Source organism: Phyllostomus discolor, chromosome X (genome assembly GCF_004126475.2).
Source record: "Phyllostomus discolor isolate MPI-MPIP mPhyDis1 chromosome X, mPhyDis1.pri.v3, whole genome shotgun sequence".
Lineage (NCBI taxonomy): Eukaryota > Metazoa > Chordata > Mammalia > Chiroptera > Phyllostomidae > Phyllostomus > Phyllostomus discolor.
The window spans coordinates 2,334,933-2,360,010 of record NC_050198.1 but is presented as its reverse complement, the minus strand read 5'-3'; the positions used below and the strand labels follow the sequence as shown (position 1 = coordinate 2,360,010).

At 41.0% G+C, this 25,078-nt stretch overlaps 1 protein-coding gene across 2 annotated transcripts in view; it reads right to left on the bottom strand.

Moving 5' to 3' along the window:
* The window catches only part of TLR7 (toll like receptor 7), a 30,758-nt gene extending 7,540 nt beyond the window's left edge, over positions 1–23,218 (bottom strand). The window contains exons 1-2 of one of the 2 annotated variants that reach the window (XM_036016978.1): positions 23,199–23,218; positions 17,819–17,919 (exon numbers count right to left, since the gene is read on the bottom strand). In XM_036016978.1, coding sequence (XP_035872871.1) covers positions 17,819–17,821 — 3 coding nt within the window. In that variant the 5' untranslated portion in view covers positions 17,822–17,919; positions 23,199–23,218. Of the gene's footprint in view, positions 1–17,818; positions 17,920–18,501; positions 19,382–23,198 lie in introns of those variants that run through there. The other variant, XM_028523134.2, reaches the window with a different exon arrangement.
* Between the last annotated feature and the right edge of the window lie 1,860 nt (positions 23,219–25,078).

Here is a 25,078-nt window from a genome sequence, read left to right as displayed (position 1 = left end):
CAAAGTGTGTCTACCTATGTCTCTATCTTGACTGGAAGTCCTCACTGTCATCCTTGACGTCCTCCTTGCTTTGTTTTGCCATTTTAACTGCCACAATTTCAGCTGAGATGATTACAACCTTGGTCCACTCCAAAGCCTCATCCTTGTCTGCAGGCTCTTGCTCTTCTAATCTACCCCATTCATTGAGCTTCCCAAACATTAATCAGATTGCATTGCTTTCAAATCTTTAGTTTTTTGTGTGTGGTTTGTTTTTTTTTTTTTTTTTTTTTTTTTTTTACAAAATCAACCCTACTTTTTTATCATGGCATCCAAAGTCTTTCATAAGTTTCTCCCTATCAGTTTGTCTAGTCTTTCCTGATATAACTCCCCTACCAGCTCCTCTAATCACTATATCCAAACCCAGCCTGGTGTCCCTGGACTCACAGTATGGTGTCCCTGGACCCCTCCACTGGCAATACTGTTCTCTACCACTTATACCCACTCAAATTCTAGTTATCTTTTAAGACTATACTTCTCAATCTGGAGCTCTCAGGTCCCTGGGAAGATATGGCAATTGGCCAGAGGGTACAAGAAGCCCTTAGAAAATATGGCATATATTCCTTGAGCTTCAATCTTACTCAAAGATTTAGGAAACGTGTTCACCACTGAGGGAGGAAGGGTTAAGTCAAGAAAGGGGAAGGGTCGTGGCTGGTGTAGCTCAGTAGATTGAGCACCGGACTCAATCCCTTGAGCACCAATCCTTTGAACAAAGCAAAGGGTCGCTGGTTTGATTCCCAGTCAGGGCATGTGCCTGGGATGCAGGCCAGGTCTCCAGTGGGGGGCACTTGAGAGGCGACAACACTTTGATGTTTCTCTTTCTCCTTTCTTTCTCCTCTCTAAAAATAAATAAATATAATCTTTATAAAAAAGAAGGGGGGAGGGCTTTAGAAGAGGGAAAGGCTTTAGAAGAAAGAAAGGAGAGAAGTAGAGTAAGTTATTTGTATGGTCCCTGATGATAAGACCCCACACCAGCTATGCTTCTGTAAGAAGACAAAATGAGTTCATGAACTCCACCATCAGAAGGCAATAAGTAATGCTGCTAAGAGTGATATTCAGGATCAGGGGTGTGAGGTATTTACAGAGAGGACCAGATGGGTTAAAAAAAAAAAAGATGGACCAGATGCCTCTTCTGATCCCATCCTCATGAACCTTGATGACAGCCTGGGAAGAAGTGGGAAGATCCCTGAATTAACTGGATTACAAATGTGAAGTGATTGAGACAATGGTCATCAAACTGAGTTTTTCAAGATATGTCTAGTTCAAGTTTTTTTTGTGTGTGTGATTGGTGGAAAGAGAGACTCTAAGATGAAGAAAGTTGAGAGTTATAGAAAACAATAACAGTGGTGTGCTGGGAAGTGATTAACAAGCAGCTTTCTTCCTGCCCAACACCCAGTCTTTGATTTGTTAAGTTCTGATGTGTGGCACTTGCCAATTCCCATATTGTAAATACTCCCGCCATGGCCATTGCAAGCTCCCTGTGTGATGGTACTGAAAACAGAGTTGGGAAGAGATGTCCAGAATTGTTCTGGAAAGCCTGTGTGCCCTGGGGCCAGCAAATCACTGACAGTAACATATCTGAGACAAAGAATCTGGCATTTTTAGCCTCTACACATGGACACATTATAAATTAGAATGAAAATTAATTAGAGAGTGCTTTTTCTCCCTAGTTTCTACACTTTTAATTGCACCTGTCCAATTTTCTCCCTGTCTACTACCACCTCCCTATTCCAATTAGCCATTAGCTCTCACCTGGACTACCACACTAGACTCCAGACTGATCTGTTTCCCTGATTCCCCTTCTTCTCTATAATTCATTCATCAAACAGCATCAGAGCACTCTTTTTTTAAAAAAAAATATGTTGTTTTATTTTATTTTTAGAGGGGAAGGCAGGGAGCAAGAGAGGGAGAGAAACATCAATGTGTGGTTGCCTTTTGTGCACCCCCTACTGGGGACTTGGCCTGCAACCCAGGCATGTACTCTGACTGGGAATCAAACCAGTGACCCTTTGGCTCTCAGGCCAGGGATCAATCCACTGAGCCACACCAGCCAGGGCAGAACATTCTTTATAAACATGAATCAGATCAACTAAAGAGAATTCCTATTATACAGGGAATGAAATTCAGAGTCTCTACTGTAGCTTAAATTGTGAATGTCCTGACTCCAGCCTACCTCTGTGACTGTGAACTATCATTCTCCTTCTCTGACCATACACCAGACATCTGACCTGTTTTCTGTTCTGCATTTACGCCAGTCTTGGTACTTGCTGTTCTCCCTTCCTGAAATTATTATTCTCTTCCTCTTCCCACAGCCAGGTCATTCTCATCTTTTAGGTGTCTGCTTCAGTGACACATCCTCAGAGAGGCTTTCTTTGGCCAACTTATTGAAATCCTGCCTTCCCATGTAACAACAGTGATAATGACAGTAACAGTTGTTAACTTAGGGAGCACTTACTATATGCTGGGCACCATTTTTAGTGCTTTACATATGTAAACTAATTTAATCATCATGATAACCACAGGAGGTGGTACTAAAGGTCCTCAATCTGTATCCTGAAACTTCGGGGTTGGGAGTGTTATGGAATTCTGAAATTTTCAGATTTTAAGTAATATGATGTGTGTACCCCATATTATGTAATGGTCATGGGGCCTGGGGCAGCATTCCCTAATCAAACATACAACAATTGGTTCAGTGAAGCACAGGATTGCCACTTTAAGTGAGATTAAAGAAAACAAAGAAACACCTAGCTCATTCAGTTCAGGTGAAGATTCACCTTTAAATACATTCAGATCACGTCATGTTTGCATCAACTGAGTCAGGACACAGCTTTCAGTGTGAGGATTTTGGAACTGCAGACCTCCATCAACATCTCCGTTTTATAGACAAGACAACTGTACTTGACTTCCCTGCTTGATTTCCTGCATAGCCCTTAGCACAACCAGAAATGAACTTGTTGATAACTTGTGTGCTTATGATTTATGTGCTTATTTGTTTAATGTTCATTCTGCTTGAGAACAAAAATGTTGAAAAGAGCAGGGCCGGGCCTATCCTTGTGTGAAACAACACTTGGCAATTAATTAGTACTCCATTTTGTGTACTAAGGCCATGAATAAATAAATAGTGAAATAAAGCAACATACTTAAAAGAAAGTTCTCCTTGAAGTAGGTTCCTTTAGGCTATATACCCAGACTCCCTGGGGTCATGTTCTGCTTCTTCTATTTGCCCCAGGGATTCCTTGGAGGAAAGATTTAAGAAGATTTGCTTTCATATTGCCTAATTTAAACCTGTCTTCTTCAAGAAGCTTTCTGGGATCAGCCTAGACAGAGGTAATTGCACACTCCCCATCTTTTATTGCACTGATCATGCATGGGCTTGGGAAAAGAACTCTGGATTGAGGGTTGGAAAAAGAATTAGATCACTACCTTCACAGCCTTCTGAGGCAGGTCCTGTGCGCAGGAGAACAGTACTCCCGCAACACACACAAGAAAATGACTGACACAGAAACAACAATATGACATACACCAAGGACACAGACAACCCTTCTGGACCAGGACAATGGACCTGGACCAGAAAGTTCCCCAACAATTGTACCAAGTATTTGTGAGAAAGAATTTATTTTAAAAAATCAGAATTCTTATTTTTTCACTTGACAAACACTTATTAAATGCATGCTAGAGTCAGCAGACATAGTCTCTGCTCTTAAAGAGCTCAAAATCTAGTGGAGGAGAGAAAATACATACTGATTTAAAATACAATGTGGAAAGCCTGTTAATTCTTTCCAGACAGGATGCCAATACTTAAATGCATATAGCTTAACTGCATGTTGTTCTTATTCCATGGGGTATTTTCTGATACTTCCAATTAATTATTTTTATTATCCTCATAGAGTTCAGAGATTGTTATATATCTCCCAATATCTTTTACCCCTTTCTCTCTTCTCCTAGAGATAGTCACCATTTGTAGCTGGGACATGCCACTCTGAAAAAAAGATTATATTTCCTAGACTCCTTTGTAGCTAAGTGTGGCCATAAGACTAAGTTATAGCCAATGTGTAATGAGAGTAAGTGTAATTTCTGTCAATGTGTAATGAGAGAAATATGTCATTTCTGAGACACGTCCTTAAATAGTGGGTCTGTTCCTCTTGCTCCAGTCTATTTCCATCTAGCTTCTTATAATATGGATGTTGTAGCCAGTCACAAACAAATGAGGAAAACGTACTAGGGATGATAGGGTGACAAGGTAGATGGTTCAGAGTATCTGGATCCTTGCATGACCTCATAGAGCAAAGCAGAAGCAATGGCTGTGAACTGCTGACTTCCAGGAGATTACAAGAAATCACAAAATTGTTATGCTAAGCCTATGTTTATTGGATTTTCTATGTCATTTTCTGTTTCTATTTTTATTAGAAATTCTATTTCTATTGGATTTCAATGCAAACCCAATTCTAGCCAGTGTAGAATTTAGACCTGGGAAATAAATTGTTGCCATGAAAGAACCTAAAATATGTGACATTGAAGTCGCCAGTCTATGGGCAAGAAAGACTCAGATACTGCAGACTGCAGAAAGCTGGGGACCCCTGTTATACCATCCCAAAACCCTTGACACAAGTATCACCTATACCATCTTGGGAGGCAGAACACCTGCCAACTGTGACTTTTGTTTTTCCAGCTACCTTTAAGTAGAATTGACATCTAACATGGTGTTAGTTTGAGGCATACGACATGACTTGAGTGATGATTACCATAGTAAGTCTATTTAACATTGATCACATCAGGTAGTTACAATTTTTTTCTGGTGATGAGAACTTTTGAGATCGGCTCTCTTAGCAACTATAGTCACCACGCTATATGTGGCATCCCTAGAATACCAACTGTGACTTTACTCTTAGGGAAAATGGTTTGGCAACATGGTTGACCCTTAATAACATGAATTTGAAATGCAAGGTTGCATTTACATGTGGATTTTTTTAAATAACTATAGAGTTGGCCCTCCATACCCTCCAGTTTCACATCTGAGGATTCAACCAACCACAGATTGAAAACAGAATTTTCAGTCTGCTGCTAGGAAACCAGGTATACAGAGGGTAAACTATAGCTGTACATGGATTTTCAGCTGGACACATGGTCGGTGCACGTAAGCCCGCATTATTCTAGCGTCAACTCTATTCTTTATGATGATGCACGTTCACAGCTTCTCACTGTGTTTAGCAGTCTCATGAGAGAAATGAACTAAGGCTGCAGTTAGCCAGTCTGCAAGGAGGAATGGAAAAAAATACAGCTTTGCTAAGTGAGGTTTTCTCTGCCTGTAGCCTGAACTGTATAAAGTTGATTCAACTCCTTAATTTGGGGCCTTGCAGGGTTGAAAAAGGCAACTGCTTTACCCCAAACTAAAGCAGATGTAATGGATAGAGTCAAAGTCGCAGCCTTAAGATGGCATAAGCATATGCTCATATGTCCTTTTCAAGCTCTTTTTCTTTTTAGTATTTTTTTATTTTTAAACATTTTAAAAAAGATTTCATTTATTCTTAGAGAGAGGAGGAGGGAGAAAGACAGGGAGAGAAACATCCATGTGTGGTTGCCTCTCACACGCCCCCCCCCCCCATGGGGGACCTGGCCTGCAACCCAGGCATGTACCCTGACTGGGAATCAAACCGCCGACCCTTTGCTTTGCAGTCTGGTGCTCAATCCACTGAGCCACACCAGCCAGGGCTCAAGCACTTTCCATTAAGCATTTTTCTAGCAGACAATGGGAGCCAGTTTAGGACAGAGAATCTGATGAACTGTGCTGCCTTCACCTTGATTCATGCAACCTCTGAGGGGGTTGATTAAATTGAGAGATAGGAACATTGATAGAATACAGAATCTTTGGACTTAAAGTTGTCTATTGTTGCTCTGTCTCATATGAGCCAGAGCACACGGCTATTTGAATTAATTAAAATTAAATGCAATTTTAACATACACTGTCTTAGTTACACTAACCAAATTGTAAGTGGCCAAAAGCCACCCACATGAGGCTGGAGGCTGCAGTATTCAAACATGCAGATATGGAACATTTTTTACCATTCCAGAAAGTTCTAGTAGAGAGTGTTGGCCTAGACTGGGGGTTAGCAAACTTTTTCTGTCAAGGGCTGCATAGTTAACATTTTAGGCAAAATTGAGGATATTGTGTGAGTACTTAAATAACTTGTAGAATGTAACTAATTAAAGTTATAAAAAGAACCCAACTCCTAGCTCACCAGCCGTACAAAAGCAGGTGGCCAGACAAATTTTGCCAAATTTGGCCTCAAATTTAGACAAAATTGAGGATATTGTGTGAGTACTTAAATAACTTTTAGAATGTAACTAATTAAAGTTATTATATAAAAAAAAACAACAACTCCTAGCTCACAAGCCAGACAAAAGCAGGTGGCCGGACAAATTGGGCCCACCGGCTATAGTGTGAAGACCCCTAGCATGGACAAAAATCTCAGACTGTGTGAAACTTATCCATGGAATGAACTCTAAGCAAATTCAGTCCAAGGCTGCCAGATATTAGAAGAAATTCTATTACTTGCAAAGCCTGTAAGCCACGTTACATGCCACTAACTTCGACCAATAGCATTGGCCAAAGTATTTCATCCTCATCCCAGTTGTAAGGGGTAGGTTTATTTACAGTGAGGAAATGAACACAGAGGCCAAAGGTGAGACCCAGGTGGTTCAGAGACAGAGTTGCAGTCTCAGCCACGCTACTATACTATCTTTCCAGAAGTCTCCATGTCAAGCCTCCCATTTCTCCCTCTAGGTGGTGAACACTCCTAGATCCAGAACCCTGCTTGTCTTTACATGTACCCTATCATAATGTCTGCCACATAGCGAGCACAAGATGAATGTTTGCTGAATAAATCAAAACTTTGAACTCCCTTAAAGGCCCTGGAAGACTCACATTGAATGATCACAAATAGTCAAGTTCTTCCAATGATCAGCTTCTTGACCAAGGGACGAGGAGAAAGCAGCAGGGCTTGGGGCCTCTCAAAGAAGAGTCGACTTTGGAAAAGTGCCGCAGAAGGAAAGCAGGGATGTCAGAGGAAGGCCATGGGAAGTGGTGCTGCAGAAAGACTGCTATGTGATCAGCTTTCGCGGAAGAACTGTCCCCTTGAACCTGAAACCCCAATGAGAGTGTGGAGCGTAGAGCTCATTTGTCTCTCCTGAGAAACAGGCACAGCCAGAACGGGGACTGTCCCTCCCTGTCCTGTGCTCCCTAGTTGAGCCCCAGCCCAATTGGCCCTTGGAATGCTACATACCAGGCCAGATGTCTCCTGGCTTTCTGCCAGCTGCACCGGGGCAGCCTGGGCCTCGGAGACAAGAGCAAGTTTGCATTCCAATATCTGTGGCAAGAGGAAATTAACTATGGTGAGAGATGGCCAGGTTCTGATTAGGCAGGTGAGGGAAGAAAACTGACTCAACGAACGGAGCTTCTCTGAATGTGTTTAAAGAGAAACAATACTTTTGAGGCTTCCTAACTTAAAAGATGATGGAAAATTGAGAAATATTTCTTTATTCCAGTGGAAATTTTCTTAAGTGTGGAAATGTTCCCTTTCAAACCACTGGGAACTGCCTAAGTGTCAACCAATGCTATTGTTAAATGTAGGCATTCATTCAGCATTGAGCCAGGTCTAGTTTGTCATTGGATACAAATAGTCCATGTTATTTCATTTTTCTTGTTGTTTGGGGACAATGATTGCCTAAAGACATCCATCGTTCAAGACTGTGATGCATAAAATAGCATAATACACCATGACATAGGCCCAGCATTGGTAATGAATCATAGCTAATTACACATGCAAATCCACTGGGTAAATCTGGATGCTCAATTAGTCAGCTAATTATGGTAAAAGTGGGACGTTTTATTTTGTATGCACAGGTGTTCTATTCTTTCAGTAAATTATCTCGTTTTGTTCAAATGGAAAACGTTGCATTCACACTGAACACTCATCAGGCATTTATGTTTTGGGTTCTTTTATCAGAGCTGCCTTTTATCATGTACTTACTGTGTGCCAGGGGCTGAGGTAGACATGCTGTTTATATTCCATCACTGAGCCCTGGCAGTGAAATTACAGAACATATAAATATTTCCACTTTACTGATGAGGAAGCAGAGATTGGAGGGGCAATTTCAAACCAAGACTCAAACTCCTTTTGGACCAATCATCTTCAAGTTGTCTCAGTTACAGCCAATGTACTTGGTACAATGTATGTCTACGTCTTGGTTCATTTCCTTTGCAGCGAAAGGATTGTCGGCACTGTAATGTTTTGATATTGTGTTAGAGGTTTTTTTTTTTTTAATCTGGCTTTTTTAAAAAGATTTTATTTATTTATTTTTAGAGAGGGAAGGGAAGGAGATAGAGATAGAGAAAGAGAGAGAGAGAGAGAGAGAGAAACATCAATGTGCGGTTGCTGGGGGTCATGGACTGCAACCCAGGCATGTACCCTGAGTGGGAATCGAACCTTTGACACTTTGGTTCGCAGCCCGTGCTCAATCCACTGAGCTACACCAGCCAGGGTTGTGTTAGAGTTTTTATAAGAAAAGTTTCCAAATATTCAAAAATATATTTATGATTTGAGTGAGGAAAAGAGAAAGAGACTTTTTGGATGATATATATTTTTTTATAAATCACATCTGATGTCCAGCAATGCTATCTTAGGATAGTCTATGAATTTGCAAATTTAAAGGCATGCTGATCTTTACCTTCATAATAAAGAATCACATGCTCACACAGTCATTCAACAAACATTAGCTGGAACATACTCTACGCAAGGCACTGTGCTAGACAAACCAGGAGAACCATGAGGAGTCAGACACCAATCCTGCTCAGTTAGGCACGAAATGCCTCTGTGGCTACATCTCAGAAGCTGTGAGTATCTCCTGCACATGGGGCTCTCTGCTGTCAGGGAAATCCATGGCGGGTGGGGGAGAGGGGACCAAGAAGTTGCAGGACAAGGGCTACTCAGGCCTAAAGGTAATGTGCCTGCCTACCCTTGAAATAACCGCTTGAATACATACCCCTTCAAAACGGCCAAACGCGTCCCCTTGGCTGCATCCCTTTTGGGGCAGGACTTGAGCCTGTCTTCTGAAACGAACTGTCCTGATTTGAGATCCCGATTCGATTTCTACCAGAACATCTGTGGTTGTGGAGCCAGGATGACTAACAGGACATCGCATTCGGCAGAAAGTTGCTAACTTTGGGCTTTACAGATAGTATTTTTATCTTCGAGACTTGGCAAGTCTGTGCCAGATGCACAGATGCAATCTGAGGGCTCAGAAGGACAGATGGCAAGAGTGAGGAAGTGAGCTTAAGTGGGTTGCATCTTGCAGTGAGTTAGAGGAAGCCCAAGATTAGTCTGACTTCTCGTGTTTATTTTTTTCTGGGTGTCAGCAACCTGTGAACTGAAAGTCAGATCCTCTGTCTGATGCAGGGCCGCTGGCTGAATTCTCCTAAACCTTGGCTTTTTCATCCACAAACGGTGCAGGTTGAGGCAACTGACCTCAGTGCCCCTTCTCTATTGTGGTTTATTCTGTGTATGATTCTGAGGCTTGCCCTGGCATCCCTTGAAACTTATCTGCCAGGATCTGATCCCAGCTGGGGTTCTCCCAAGCTACCCAGAACCTGTCTGTGAATGTTTCAAAGTGCTCCAAGCAAAACCTCTCACCACCGCAAACCTTCTAAGGGTGTCACAGAGAGGGGAAACAAGAAAAACCTAGTGTTATCTTTTTATAATAGTAAACATGATATGTCTTCGGATAAAACTATTTTACTAGTTTTATTCAGCTCTCTGAGATAGTAAGAATGGAAAGAGCTGGATGATGATCCCTGAATTTGGGGAAGTGGTTAAAAATGAGAAACCACCAAGAGTGGAACATACCTTCAGAAAAGATGGTAGAGCTATAGACATTGACATGAAAAGCTATGCAAGGTACACTATGAGGTCGTAAAAAATTAAAATAATTTTTTAAAGGAGCATCACAAAATAACACATAGCACACTCCCTTTATGATTAATATAGACATATATTTGATTTGTATTAGCTGAGAAAAGTATGGAAGAACACATTAGAAACTTTTAACAGTGATTTCTATATCTGTCTCAATCTACTCTGAGTTTTTTTTTTTTTACAAAGACTATGTATGTTTTTTTAAAAAAAATTCTAGAAATTCTAGAGAAAGTACTAAAACCATCATAATAAATTGGAAATTGTGAAAAATGAAAAATGAAAAATTCAACAAATATTTATTAATAGTTACTATGTGCCGGGTATCTGCTTCTAAGTGCTGGGTCACGTTGGTAGACCAAACAGACAAGATTCCTCCTCTTCTGGAGCTGATGTTCTCCAAATAATAAACTCAAATATATATTACTGTAATAAATTCTACCAGATGTTAGTTGATAAGTGTTAAGGAAAGAGAAAAAGCAGGGCAAAGTCAAGGGGGTCAGGAACGTGAGACGGGCTGTGACTATAAACAGGGTGGTCTGGGTGGGCATCATGGAGAAATGGACATCTGAGCAAAGATCTCAAGGGAAGGAGGGCCTTGGCCATGCAGATCTATCCAGTGGAGAAGCATTTGAGGCAGAGCGACGAGCCTAATGCAAAGGCTCCAGGGTGAAGACATGCTGGAACATGCGTGAGCATGGCAACAAGGCCGGTGTGCCTTGAGCAGGGGAGAGAGAACAATGATAGGAGATGAAGCCAGAGAGGAAGGGCTGCCACACCCCTGCTGAGGATGTAGGGCCACGTGAGCCATCTCAAGGATGGTGGCTTTCCCTCGGAGTGGCATGAGGATCCATTGTAGGTTTTTGAGCTCAAGAGTGATGTGGCCTGACTTAGATTTTAGGAGGATTGTGCTGGTTGCTGTGTTGAGAAAAAAAAAAAACAATGAGAGGCAAGGGTGGAAGCCGGGAGACCATTTAAGAGACGATTGCAGTAGTTCCAGCAAAAGACCCAGCTGGAAGGGGCGGAGGTGGTGAGAACTTGCCAGATCCTGAATATATTTTAAGGTGAAGCCAAATAAAATATGACTTCAAAGTTCTTGAAAGAATGCGAGGAGAGGGATTAGGGACAGCAAACATTTCTGGGAAGTTTCCTTCAAAGGGGAACAAAGACACTGGCAGTCGTTTGCAGGGCCAGGAAGGTCAAGTAAATTTATTTTAGGATGGGACAAATAACAGCATGTCGTAATACTGGTAAGAATGACACACTTTGGGACATGCGAGCAAAATAATAATTATATGGACAGTAATAACGGTGATGCCGATGCTGTACAAAAGAAGGGGAAGAAGGCTGAGGCATGGACCCTAAGTAGGTGAGCAGGGAGGAGCCCCAGTGCACCAGCAGGAAGGTTGGCCATTGCCAGGGGCATACATATTTCACGCTTAGCTTAAGAGTCCATAGATTTGGTGACCATCGCCACCTTCCTTTGAATGTAAGCAGGTTTCTGTGAGTGTTTGATGAAGAGCAGAAGCAGCAGTAATGCTACAGGACTTCTAAGAAAGAAAAGGTGAGTGACATTCCATCTCATCTACCATTTTTCCTCTCTCTCTCTCTTTCTCTCTCGATCTCTATCTCTCTCTCTCTCCCCCCTTCCTCTCCCTCCCCCACCCCCATTGCTTTGGAGGCTGAGTCACCAGCCTTTTAAGAAATCTGGTTACACCATAGCCACCACATTGGACAGGCCCCACGCAGACACCTGAGCAGCCCCGGCCGCTCCAGCCCACAGCTGTTGAGGCTCCCAGTCCAGGCAGCAGACCTCAGAGAGTGAGTCTTCAGGCGAGTCCAGCCCAGGCACAGACTGCTTGAGGGACCCAGGGCCAGAGCCACCTAATTGAGCCCAGTCAACCCCTGGACCCACAACACGTAACAGTATATGGTGGTTGTTTTAAATCAATGAGTTTTGGGGCGGTCTGTTATGCAGTGATAGTTAACTGCCTAGGAAGCTGGCCAGGACGTACGGGTGAAGAAGTTGTAGGTAGGTGTACAAGAAGAGTGAAACAGGTGGGGAGCTCTTTCCAATTGTCGCAATGCTCCTGGTGAAGTAGGAAGCAAGGTTAGCAGCTAAGAGTGAGGAGACAGCAGGAGGTGCTGGGTGTTCAAAGAGAGGAGAAGGTGGAGAGAGTCCTCCTGCAGGGCCAGGGTGCTACTGGATGAGGAAGTTGAGGGTGATTACTTGGTTGCAGTAAGAAACTCCCCTCAAACCCCCACACCTTTCTACATTTAATTTGCATTCCCTTGAGCCAGTATCACCCCAATAAATTTAATACATTTAAATAATGATGATGATGATGATGATGATGATGATAATTTGCAGTCCCAGTCTTTATCATATACTCTTTGCATAGCCATTATCTGGTTCGATTTAATTCCTTTCTGCACAATTCTTTACGAGTGAAAATTCATCTTGAGATGTTATATTCAGTTAAGAGAGAAGTTGTTCTTCTCCTTCCTCCACGCATTCACCCAAACTACCATTCAGAAGGCCACTGGACATGCCTGTGAGCTACTCGGTGTCAGGCTTCAGGGGACAACAGCTCCTTGCACTCAGCTGCTTCTCTGGTTTATTTTCAAGATTGCAGAGAAAATAAAAACCAAGTTGCCTGAGTTGAAAAGGAAGTATTGGAATACCCATTTCTGGTGGAGAAAGTCACTTGAGCCAAACTGTGGAAGCAAGGATTTACGTCATGGTGAGGAGCCTGCAGATGGGTGGGTTGGAGTGAACTAGAGGCGATGGCTGGCTGGAGAATGAGACAGGGACAGGGAAGAGACAAGGAATAGGGGAACAATTCTTAGAAACCCTTCAACTTGAATGCACTATCCTTTAACCATATTGCTCTGGCCCTGAACAACTTGATGACTAGATGTGTGTTGTGGGTTTCCCCCTGGGGGATAAGTGAGCATTGTGAATAAGGGAAGTTACTTAAGTGCTATTTATTTTATAGACCAGACCTCCACTGGAAAATTTCCTAATAGATTTATGACTAAATATCTTATATCCTCTTTTTGCAAAATTTTGCAAATTTTGAAATGTTTCTAATTATAGGCTAATTTCTGTAAAGTGTAATGACCACAAATATCAATGTGTCTTTATATTAAAAAAAATTAAAGTACAAGAATAGTACCCACTTACTTTGAAAGCAAGAGGCTTTTTGTTATTTACTTCCTATCACTTTAGTCTAACAGACTTAATTTTCAAAATAAAAGTATAAAATGCAGTCTTACATAAATCAGGTACTCAACACTTATTATGCAACACAACAGGCATCAAAGACTAAGATTTTAAAACTTATTTGACCTTACACTTTATCCACTTGTTTTCCATAAACCATCAGTGGCACATACTTTTTCCTGTAAGGCCCAGTTAGTAAATATTTAACATTTCACAGGCAATTGCTCTCTGTCCCAACTACTCAACCCTTCTAGAATTTTACTGTTGTAGTACAAAAGCAGCTATAGACAATATATGAACCAATACGCAAATAATAAAACCATCTGTGGACACTAAAATTTGATTTTAATATAATTTTTACACTTCAAGAAATAGTATTCTTCCCTTAACATTTTCAATCATTTAAAAACATTAAAAAATATTTTTAGCTTGTGGGCTATAAGAAAACTGGTGGTAGGCTGGATGTGGCCCACAACCACCATATGCCAACCCCAGCCCTATACTTTCGAGGGATTCTAAGATATAAATTATCTCTTTGGGGGGTCCTAAGTGTTAAAAAGAAAACCACAGGCTCAAAACAGTGTCACTCATGCTAAAAGCCCATACTGAAGCTAGATTTCACACCTGATGTAATTATGGTTTCAATGTACCCCATAAACATCATCTTAATTAACCAGTATGGAATTTTCTGGTCAAGCACCAGTAAAGTAATCTGTCCTGTGGGCCCTCTCCATCCCTCATAGGAAGAAGAGGCAATCTGCATGATAAAAACCCTTCTGGTTCTCTTCCCCCAAACAAAGGATGTCTGGACACAAGAATAATCCTTTCTTTTCTTTTGTAAACTATATTTTATTGATTATGCTATTATAGTTGTTTCAATTTTCCTCCCTTTGTCCCCTTCCACCCAGCACCCCTCACTCCCTCAGGCTATCCCCACACCATTGTTCATATCCATGGGTCATGTGTATAAGTTCTTTGGCTACTCCATTTCCTATACTGTAATTTGCATGCCCATGGCTATTTTGTAACTACCTATTTGTACTTCTTAATCCTCTCCCCTCTTCACCCATTCCCCTACACCCTCTCCCATCTGGCAACCATCAAAACACTCTCCATATCCATGGTTCTGTCTCTGTTCTTCTTGTTTGCTTTGTTTGTTTTTTTAGATTCAATTGTCAGTAGATATGTATTTATTGCCCTTTTATTGTTCATTAAAATAACAAAGGTTAAAGATAAAGAGAGAATCTTGAAAGCAACAAGAGAAAAGCAGTTAGTCATCACAGGGGAGTTCCTATAAAACTATCAGCTGATTTCTCAAAAGAAACTTTGCAGGCTAGAAGGGACTGGAAAGAAATATCCAAAGTCATAAAAAAGCAGGGACCTACAGCCAAGATCACTACACAGCAAAGATATAATCTAGAATCGAAGGGCAGATAAAGAGATTTCCAGACAAAAAAAAACTAAAGGAGTTCATCATCATCAACCCATTATTATATGAAATGTTAAAGGGACATATATAAGAAAAAGAAGACCAAACTGTGAACATTTTGTTAATAGCTCCCTTGCCCCACCCTTGTTTCTATAAAACTTGCCATTTTGTACAACTCCTTGGAGTACCCTTCTAGTTGTTAGATAGGATGCTACTGATTCATGAATTGCTTAATAAAGCCAATTAGAGCTTCAAATTTACTCAGTTGAATTTTGTTTTTTAACCAAAGACACTGGTTGGTTAATCTGTAATGATCATTTGTAATTTCAGCAACATCTTACAATTTTTTAAAATAATCACATTTGATTAATTTGGTAAATGGATTCCTTAGTATTCCTTTGTTTAGCCATGAAGAAATTTGCTATAGTTAAGAGCAGAATAATGTTTTTATTTTGAAAATTGCTTAAGTACTATTACATTTTGGCATATTTCCTTCTGATACTAATCTCCCCGTTCCTATATTTCACACAGTAAGAAGCATTTTAGTACTAGCTGGGTCTTCATGAGTGGGAAGGTTTGATTTCAACATCAAATCGTATCAATTTCTTGCTTGATTTTTTTCATTTACCATTATATCATGCATATTTCCTTATATCATTCAATATTATTTTAAAAAATGATTTGATGGTTACATAAAATTCCATTTAACAGTGAAGCACAATGAATGAACCCCTGCCCAACATTGGACATGAGAGATTCTCTTTGCCATGCTGCACAGGCTATCTTTGTAAACAGTTTGCCACATTCCTGATCATTTGTTTAAGAAGAGTTTCTAGAAGTAGATTTTCCATATCAAAAGATGGGGCCTTTAATTAATAATAAGGTTGACTAATTTCCCTGCATTTTTGTCCTTTGTGTTTTTGCTCTGGAAAATTTTGTCCATGTCTTTTCTTATATGAGATATACCAACTCTTCTTCTTTTAAGTAGTAACATATCATTGAAGCCCACATACACTGTCTCCTGGGTAACAGTGTGTGCTGGCCTTGGTTTACACAGAGCAGAGGGGTCTCCAGCATGGCTTGTAGAGTCAGGTGCCCAGCCCCAGCTTCCTCATCAGTGCCTCAAAAGGCCACTTTGAAGTCAACATAGAATCATAGTCATCAAGCCCTCAGCATGATGCTTGATTTGTAGCAAATGGTCAACAAATGTGAGATCTCTTTACTATCAGTCCTATGTGCCACCCGTCAAGGGGTACAGACCAATGTGGGCATGGGTTTGCATAAAAATAGACATCTGAGTTTCTAGGAAATGAAACTATAAGCAGTTGTTTCCTCTGTAACATAATACACCCATGGTTAACTCTTCAGTAGACCTGAGACACAAAATGAGCCCTGGCACCAACATTCAGATCTAGCAGTCTGAAAGGGATCCTGGTACATGTGATCTATCGTGTCTATTTTGGGTGACAGAATAATTTCAGAAAAAGGCCACTGATGTACTTTTTGGATAATGTTTGGCATACCTAATAACTCATACTGCTTGCAAAAGGCTTAAACATATATTCTGTTATTTGAGGCTCACAATGGCCAAAAAAGGCAACTGGAGAGGTATTATAATGCTCATTTCATGGACAGAGGAACTGAGGTTCAGAGGGCTTGGGGGATAGTCCCAAGGTCCCCCAGGTAGTGACTGAGACAGCCAGCACTGACAAAGACTTGCTGCTTAACTAAACTTGAGTCAGGCTCCTCTGAGCCACTAGACCTTGACTTTGGGGCATCTGTATCCATCTGCCTAGTTTTCACAAGATTCCTGCCAAATCTGTTAGCAAGAATTCCTCATCCTGATACCTGATCACCCTTGATACCTGGTTCTATACCTCATCCCCTGCCACCTCCAGGCAACATCTGGCCTCCCTGTCCTGTTTTCAGCAATAAGTTTATCCCAAATTCCCCCAGCCCTGATGTTCCCTCCTGATAAGTTCCGCTCACTGACTCTCACTCTGCCCCATGCGTGTAAATCTCCACTTGTGCTTGCTGTATTAGGAAGTGAGCCCAATTCTATGCCCACTTCATTTTCCCCCTATTGCCACAGTTCTTGTAAAATGTTTCTACAGCTTTACTGCCCAGCTCTGGTTTTCTTTCTTTCTCTTTTTTTTTGTAATTTTTCAAATCCACTTTTATTTTCTGTTTTTCCTCTTGTCATACAGAACTTCTCTGCACACCATATTTTTTTTGCAGCTAAAACGTCACTTCATGTTGATCATATACCTTTTATCCCTAAAACTTTGCTGATATCAAAATAGTACAATTAAGCAGTGTTAAATCTATAAATTATTTCTACAGCACAGCACATTAAGCTTTCATACTTGGCAATTAAACCACATACCATTAGGACAAGACTTCCATTCTCCATGTTCAGAATCAGGGGTTCCCAGTCCCTATCTGATCACTGTACAGAAGACAGCAGTGGTGACAACAGGCAGTTAGTTCAGAGAAATCTGAACACTGTGACCTGGAAGGCCATTATGATGTTACCCCAGTGGCCTGTGTCACCCCACCTTTTTCTCTAAGTTGCTTTCATAATTCCAGAATGTCAGGTCTAGCTGATACCAAATGAACACAGACAACTCATCCTAAAAACTCATCAGGATCATCATGGTTTTTCAGGCTGGGTGATCCAACAGTCTCACACTTGACTGTTACTTCTTTTGGGGGTACTACCCAAGCCACAGCTCTGGTATTCTTACCACGCCAGCCCAGGTTTCCTACAGTCCTAGTCCTATGTGTTCCCCTGTCATATGCTCATTTGGATGACACTGTATCTGGAAAAGCACACAGTAACTTCAGTGATCTGTATGGCTTCAAAGCCAAAAACATAGGATGAAAAAAATTGAACCCATAGAAGCTATTTCCACAACTCAAACATCTGCTCCTCCTCACTATAGCACACATTGACTCTTGTATAAAACTGGACAGGACAAGTGTTGATTAATCTGAAATTATGAGATACCCCCATGATTAATATTGATTCTGAAATACCAAGAACTTTCCTATAGCAAATAAGCAAGTATAGATTCTTAAATGTTGCTCTTGCCAGCTGGTTTTGGTTCTTCCCCAAAAGAGTACAGCCCAAATTTTTAGGGATCTCTTAGCTGTCCTTACCATTTTTAGTCTTCTTCCAAAATGAAGTACAGAGGTCTGGTTGAAGAGCGTAGAGCGAGAGACGTGTCAAGGTCAGCCTGAGATGGGCCCCATGGTATCAACTAAGAGAAAGAGAACACACCAAACTGTACATTTTAAAAACAACAGTGCCCTGGCTGGTGCCGCTCAGTAGACTGAGTGCTGGCCTGTGAACCAAATGGTTGTTGGTTCAATTCCCAGTCAGGACACATGCCTGGGTTGTGGGCCAGGTCCCCAGTTGAGGATGTGCAAGAGGAAACCACACATGGATGTTTCTCTTCCTCTCTTTCTCCCTCCCTTCCCCTCTGTCTAAAAATAAATGAAATCTTAAAAAAAGAAGAAAGTTTTTAAAAATAATGGAAAATTACTGTCACTTCATAACATGCCAGGAACATTGCTTTCAAATGTGCTGTTGAGAACACCTATTAATGGTATTTACTTCCTCAGAGTTATATAGATTAGAGACATACTCCAGAAAACCATTTCTAATAGTATGAGAAGTCTGATTTTGTCTTTGAAGAATCAATATTTTAGACTACCAAAATTTTTCTTTAAGGTCTAAAAATAATCTTTTTTTTGCATATGATTTGGGTTCCCTCTCCTCCCTGCTCCCTCAGAGCAGCTCATCTATCTAGTTACTTAAATGATCCCAATGTTTACAATACCTTTCTTGGTTGCATGGAGTGATGCTATGTCTAGAGTCTTCTGAGATGAAGAGATGCAGGAGGTATGAACTCCAGCGCTGGACTTTCCAAGTGCAAAGACAAGGTTGGTGGGTAGGGGGAGGAGCATGCCTATTCAAGCCACCCCAGACATGAGGTTTGCAGAAATGCCAGGTTCCTCTTCTTTGTACCATCATAACTGGGGCAAGAAGTCTTGTCTAGATCCAACTGACCTGGTGGACTGATCTGTCTTCTCTCTTTGTCACAGGCGAGTTTCTCAACCTCAGCACTACTGGCATTTTCTGTGGGAGAATTCTTTGCTGCATTGTAAGATATCTAGCAGCATCCCTGACCCGTACCCACTAGATACCAGTAGCATAACCCCCTTCTAGTTGCAATAACCACAGATGTCCCCAAACATCACAAAATATCCCCTGGAGGGCAAAAGCACTCCAGGTTGAAAAACACTGTTCTATAAATATCTTAGAGCTAGGTTCAAACTGACCTTGTTCTGTCTTAGACCCATCTGAAAGGGAACTCTGGGTTTTCAGCAGTGGCCAGGCTTCTAGTTGGTTCACTCACCAATGAAAAAAGGTCAGCTGCACTTGCAATCTAGTGTGATAGAAAGCCTTGCTTCTCAAAGTGGGGTCCCCAAGAGAATTGTTCCCTTCCTAACTGATTTTCTGCGCCTTTTGTGGGGAGAGTCAAAATATCCAGTTATGTTTAAAAGTCTTCACCTAGTCGACCTGGAGAGAATTTGAGAATTTGGCATGGGAAATCAGCTGATAATGATCAGGTTTGATAAAGGGAATTAAAAAGCCAATGATGCCCCAGGTCAGCTGAAAAACTATTAGATACAGTAATAATAGGTGATCTTTCCTGTGGGTTTGTTATGAGCCAGGCAATGTTTTTAAATATCTATCTATCTATCTATCTATCTATCATCTATTTATTTTTAGAGACAGAAGAAGGGAAGGAGAAAGAGAGGGAGAGAAACATGGATATGAGAGAGAAACATCAATCGGTTGCCTCTCATGAGTGCCCTGTCCAGGGATTGAACCCTGTATCCCAGGAATGTGCCCTGACCAGGAATTGAACTGGTGACCTTTCAGTTTATGGGATGATGCCCAACCAACTAAGCCACACTAGTCAGGGCCAGACTAGTTTGAACTGCTTTATATGTATTGTTTCATTAAATACTGAAAAAAAAGTAAATATCTTATTATCCCCCCTTTTTTTCTTTTTGAAAACTAATGGAGTTGATGCAGAAAAAATAATTGACTTTGTCTAGGTCACATACTATGTAATATTCACACAGGCAGTAAAAAATCAAATGCCTTCTTACCGAACCACCTTGCTATGCTATGCAGACAATTTGTAAAAATCAATAGCTTTCTTATATATAAACAGAATTTGATCCAGATTGGTGATAGCAGGAAAGATCCCATTCAAAATACTAACAAAGCTATGAAATACTTGGGAAGAAAATTGACATGAAATGCTTGGGAACCAAGGAGGTGGTAGCAGGGCGGGAAGCTAGAATGAATGCTTTACCTTGCAGGCTCGTACTTGCCATTTCCCCTCCAGGTCCACTGTGCACACCTTCCCACCCCGCTCTGTGCCCCGACAGGCTGACCTGTAACAACTTCATCGACAGTTGCCAGGCTTTGGTTTGGGGTTGGCCAATGGAGAGAGGTCAGAGTACTTAATTCCTCGGCTCCCTCCCAGCTGCGCGAGGCTGTGGGCTGGCTGCAACCCTCTAATGAAACTCTCAGCAGGTGATACTCTCCTAATGACTGCTCGTCCCAAATTCCACGAATCGTTCCCTCCCCTCCTCGTCTCAGGTCCGGGGTTGTAAAAACTCCCCCCGTGAACTGCTGTACCACCCTTTCTGACATCCCTAAATCCTGTCCAAACTGTCATTAATAACCACTTTGCTAAACTTAACAATTTCTTACTTGCTTGTGCCACCTGTTTCCTGCCGGGGCCCTGGAGGATTCGAAGAAGATGTAGAGAAATGAAGAGAAATATATCATTATTAGGGCTACAGGGCACAACACTGTACAAGATGGAAATTCTGCTTAAACTGATTTGTAAATGCTGTGCAATCTCTATCAAAACCCAAACTATTTGTTATAAAAATGGGTCTGATTGGGTTAAGACCACATGTGAGAATAGTCAGGAAATTTCTGAAGAAAAAAATAACAAAGGCAGGATTTCTCCCCCACACCTCTAAAGGCGTTATAATGCTGCATTGACTACAATGGCAGAGTACCAGCACATCAGTGAAAGAGAGGAGCTATCACCCTGGCCAGGTGGCTCAGCTGGATGGAGTATTGTCCCCAAAACAGAAAGGTTGTGGGTTCGATCCCCAGTCCAGGCACGTATGGGAGTGAGGCTATCAGTCGATGTTTCTCTCTCTTCCTTCCTCTCTCTCTAAAAGCAATGAAAAAAATGTCCTCACATAAGGATAAAAAAGCCTTGTTTTTTAATAAACTCTTTTAAAAAGAGAGTGAGAGAAGATATCAAGTGAAAACATGCATGGCACATTAGTTTAAAGTCACATCAATGACAAAAGGAATTAAAATAATGTTGGGCAACTGGCTTAAAGTCCTACCTTATTTCAGACAGCAAAAATAATTTCATGTAATTCAAACATTTAAATGGAAGAGACCCAACATTAAAAGTACCAGAAGAAGCCATAGATGAATATTTTTATAACCTGAAGTAGGAAAGTCGTTCTAATTATGATAACAAGAAACCAACAGTGACAACCCAGAGTGTGAAAGAAAGCATTAAAATATGACTACATAAAGATAAATCTGTTACTAGACTTATTGTGGAGATCACTTCGTAAGGTATATAAATGTCTCGCCACTATGTTGTACATGTGAAACCAATATAATATCATATATGAGCTATACTTTAAACAATTTTTTAAATCTGCTTTCTCATCTGTAGAGTGAGGGATGAGGTTACGTGATCAGTAGAGACACAACCAGGTTTTCTATGGAGGTTACAAGAGTGTGCATTTAGCTTACTGATTATTCTTTCTTGTCATGTTATTTATCTTTGATTCATATCTTTTAGCTTTCCAATGATATTACAGGTCGCTTGAGTTATGAATACATTGTCCCCAGAATCTTGTCCATAGTAGGTGCTTAAAAAATCATTCTTTATGATGACAAAAATGAAAGTGACCAAGAAAATAAGAACAATTCAATCAATGAGGTCAAGTTTGAGAAGAAGGCATTATACAGGTTAATCATTATTAAAGTAACCAGTCATCTGGCTAGTTTCACCAGCTGTTTGAATTAACCAGGAATTTAGTCAAGCACAACATGTCTAGTCATCGAGCATAAATAAAGCCTTTTGTTTTCTTAATTCAAAAAGATTCTAAGTCCTTAAATCAATGTGGCAAATTCAATAGCAGAGTGGTTATTGATTTTCTAATAACTGATATTATATGTCATTCTTTTCTCCATTTACAAAAGCAAATATTTCTTTTTTCTTTTTTTAAATTTTATTTTAATCATTGTTCAAGTACATTTTTCTGTCCTTTACTCCCATTCCAGCCCACCCACCCACCCCTCCCCACCTCCCTCCCATTTCCACCCCCCCCCCACAGTTTTTGTCCATGTGTCCTTTAAATTTGTTCCTGTAAACCCTTCCCATTCTCCCCTGAAATTCCCTCCCCTCTCTCCTCTGGTCACTGTCATTCTATTTTAAGTTCAATTATACTAACAGCTTGTTTGTTTAAAAAATTCTTTTTTCTTAGCAACTTTATTTTGAAAAATTTCAGATATGTAGAAAACTTAAAAGAATTTTACAGTGCAACCTGTATGCCTGCTGCCTGAATGCAACGATTGTTTATAGCACATCGCGTCGCTTTTACCTCTTTGTATGTGGATATACACATGTATATGTTTTTCTAAGTCATTTGGAAATTGCAGACATGTTGCCCCAAGTTCTGAAGCTTATATATCCTCAAATAAGGATGACACTTAAGAGAATTAATAATACCACAGTATCACCTCATATCTATTTTATATTCCAATTTTCCCAATTTGTCCCCAAACCATCTTTTGCAGCCTTTTTCTCTGGTTCAGCAGTGCTCAGTGTCTCTGTAATCTCTTTACAATCTTTCTTTATGTAAAACCTGCTTTAATGTGTGACATCCACCCCTGCAAAGGTGACTTTAAGCTCTGTGACAAAAATGTTCTCCTAAATGGCAGACCTACATTTCCAGTTATGTGCTGGACTGTTCTATATGTACAAAGAGGGACATATTCTTCTAGAACAAAGCCCTAAGATTTTGAAAGATTCATGTGTAAAAGCTGAAAGATGTTTGAAGAAATTTAAAAAACTAACACTGCTATTTAAAAGCTATAAGAATTGTGTCTCCTTATAGATCAAGGCAGTGAAATTTGTTGCATTCTTGGTTCCTTTCATTTTTCTTCGCTCTCTCTGTTTCTATTTCGCTCTCTGAAAACACTTTGCATGGGGCTTTTAGTTAGGCAAATACAAGGCAAGGCAATGACCTTCTCACTTTTTCTTTAGTTTTAATAGAAAGTACCTAGTCATAAGTTAAGAACGTTTATGTATAGCAAATAGAAAAACAAGAACAAAAAAGAAATGAAGGCAGGGAGATAGATTGAAGGGGGTTTTACCTAGACATATAAAAAATAAAGGACTTTCACCTTGGCTGGATAGCTTAGTTGGTTGGAGCATCGTCCTGATGGGCCAAGGATGCAGATTTGATCCCTGGTCAGGGCACATCCAAGAAGCAACCGATGAGTATACAAATAAGTAGAACGATAAATTGATGTTTCTCTCTCTCTCTTTCTCTCCCTTCTTCTCTCTCCAAAGTCAACTTGAAAAGTAAAGGACTTTCATCTTGATTTTATTTTCATAGATGATGTATAATATATATTCATGTGGTACAGAAACATATATAATACATATGGAGAGAGAGAGAGGTGTGTGAGGGGTACCCAAAAGCATCCCTAGTTTAGTGACTCGCTAGGGGGACTTGCAAGACTCGGCCTAGTTTGCTCACAGCTGTGATCGATCATGACACAGAAAGGGTACAAACCAAAACCAGTACAGGGGAAGGTACAGGGCAATGACCGGAGGAAGCCAGGCACAAGCTCTGGACATGCTTACCCCCCCAGCAACCACTTGAGAAAACACATATGAAATGTTACCTGCCAGGGAAGCTCATCACAGACTCAGCACTCAGGGTTTTTAGTCGAGGCCTGTTACGTAGGCACCCTCTCCCTAGCACATACCAAAATTCCAGGAGGGAAGCAGGTGTTCAGTATAATGTATATTGTTCACAAACACAGTTTAGCCACAGGGAGCCACTCTTCCCAGTTCTGGGAATGGTGGGGACCCACTAGAAATTCAAGCTCCCAGCTGCCAGTCAAAGGCCAACCTTGAAAGCAGCCCCTTTCGAAGGACAGCAGCCCCACGCCTGCTCTGAACACTTGTCTGCTCAGATACACACATACACACATGCGCAGATGGACACACAGTAAACAAATCTCGTCATGTGCCATTTTTCCAATTTCACCCCTGCCCCACATAGACAAGAAACCATTGTTATCAGTTCCTTATTTCTCTTTCCAGAACTTCTTTTTTTATTTTATAAATTCTTTTTTAAAAAATTTTATTTCTTTATTTTTAGAGAGGGAAGGGAGGGGGAGAGGGAGAAGGAGAGAGAGAGAGAGAAACATCAATGTGGGGTTGCTGGGGGCCATGGCCTGCAACCCAGGCATGTACCCTGACTGGGAATCGAACCTGTGACACTTTGGTTCGCAGCTCACACTCTATCCACTGAGCTATGCCAGCCAGGATCTTTCCAGAATTTCTTTATCTCCTTATTCCCCTCCTATGTACCCTCTAGGTATATTTCGTTAGCATACACTTCGTTCCACACTTGCCTTTTTATGTGGAGTTCCTTCTATACTACAGCTTCGTAGAGGGGCATCCTCACTCTTTTCACGCAGCTAGAAAGCCTTCCTTGTCTGGATACTCCACAGTTTACTTAACTGTCCCTCTAATGATGGGCAGCTGGGTTGTTTCGGGACTTCGGTATTACAAGTAAATAGTGCAATGACTCACCTTGAACCTGTGGAAGACCTTCTGCTGAAGAGTTAGTTGTGGCCCCAGGGACAACCCAGTCAGAGTGATGACCCGGAAGATGGCCACATGGTCGGCCCAGTCTCCTGCAGGCTAGTATGCTCAAGAGCAATTATTGGATGAAGAAGTAGGAGGTGGGTTGCCTCATACTGGGTTTTCTAAGTTTCACTACATTTTGTCTTTTTCCTTTTGGCGGATCAGGAACCACCCTTGGTGGGGAGATAAGCTTTACTGTAGGGCTGCTAAATTTGGCAAATTGGACCATGCTTATACTAAAAAAAATATTGGCTGTTTATCTAAAATTCAAATTTACTTGGGTATCCCATATTTTATCTTGGTGGCCCTATTTCCTGTCATGTTAATCTACAGATTTAAACATTGAAGGATTCTTGGGATTTAACCTCTGAAATGAAAAGGAAGGCCAGACCGGAGCCAA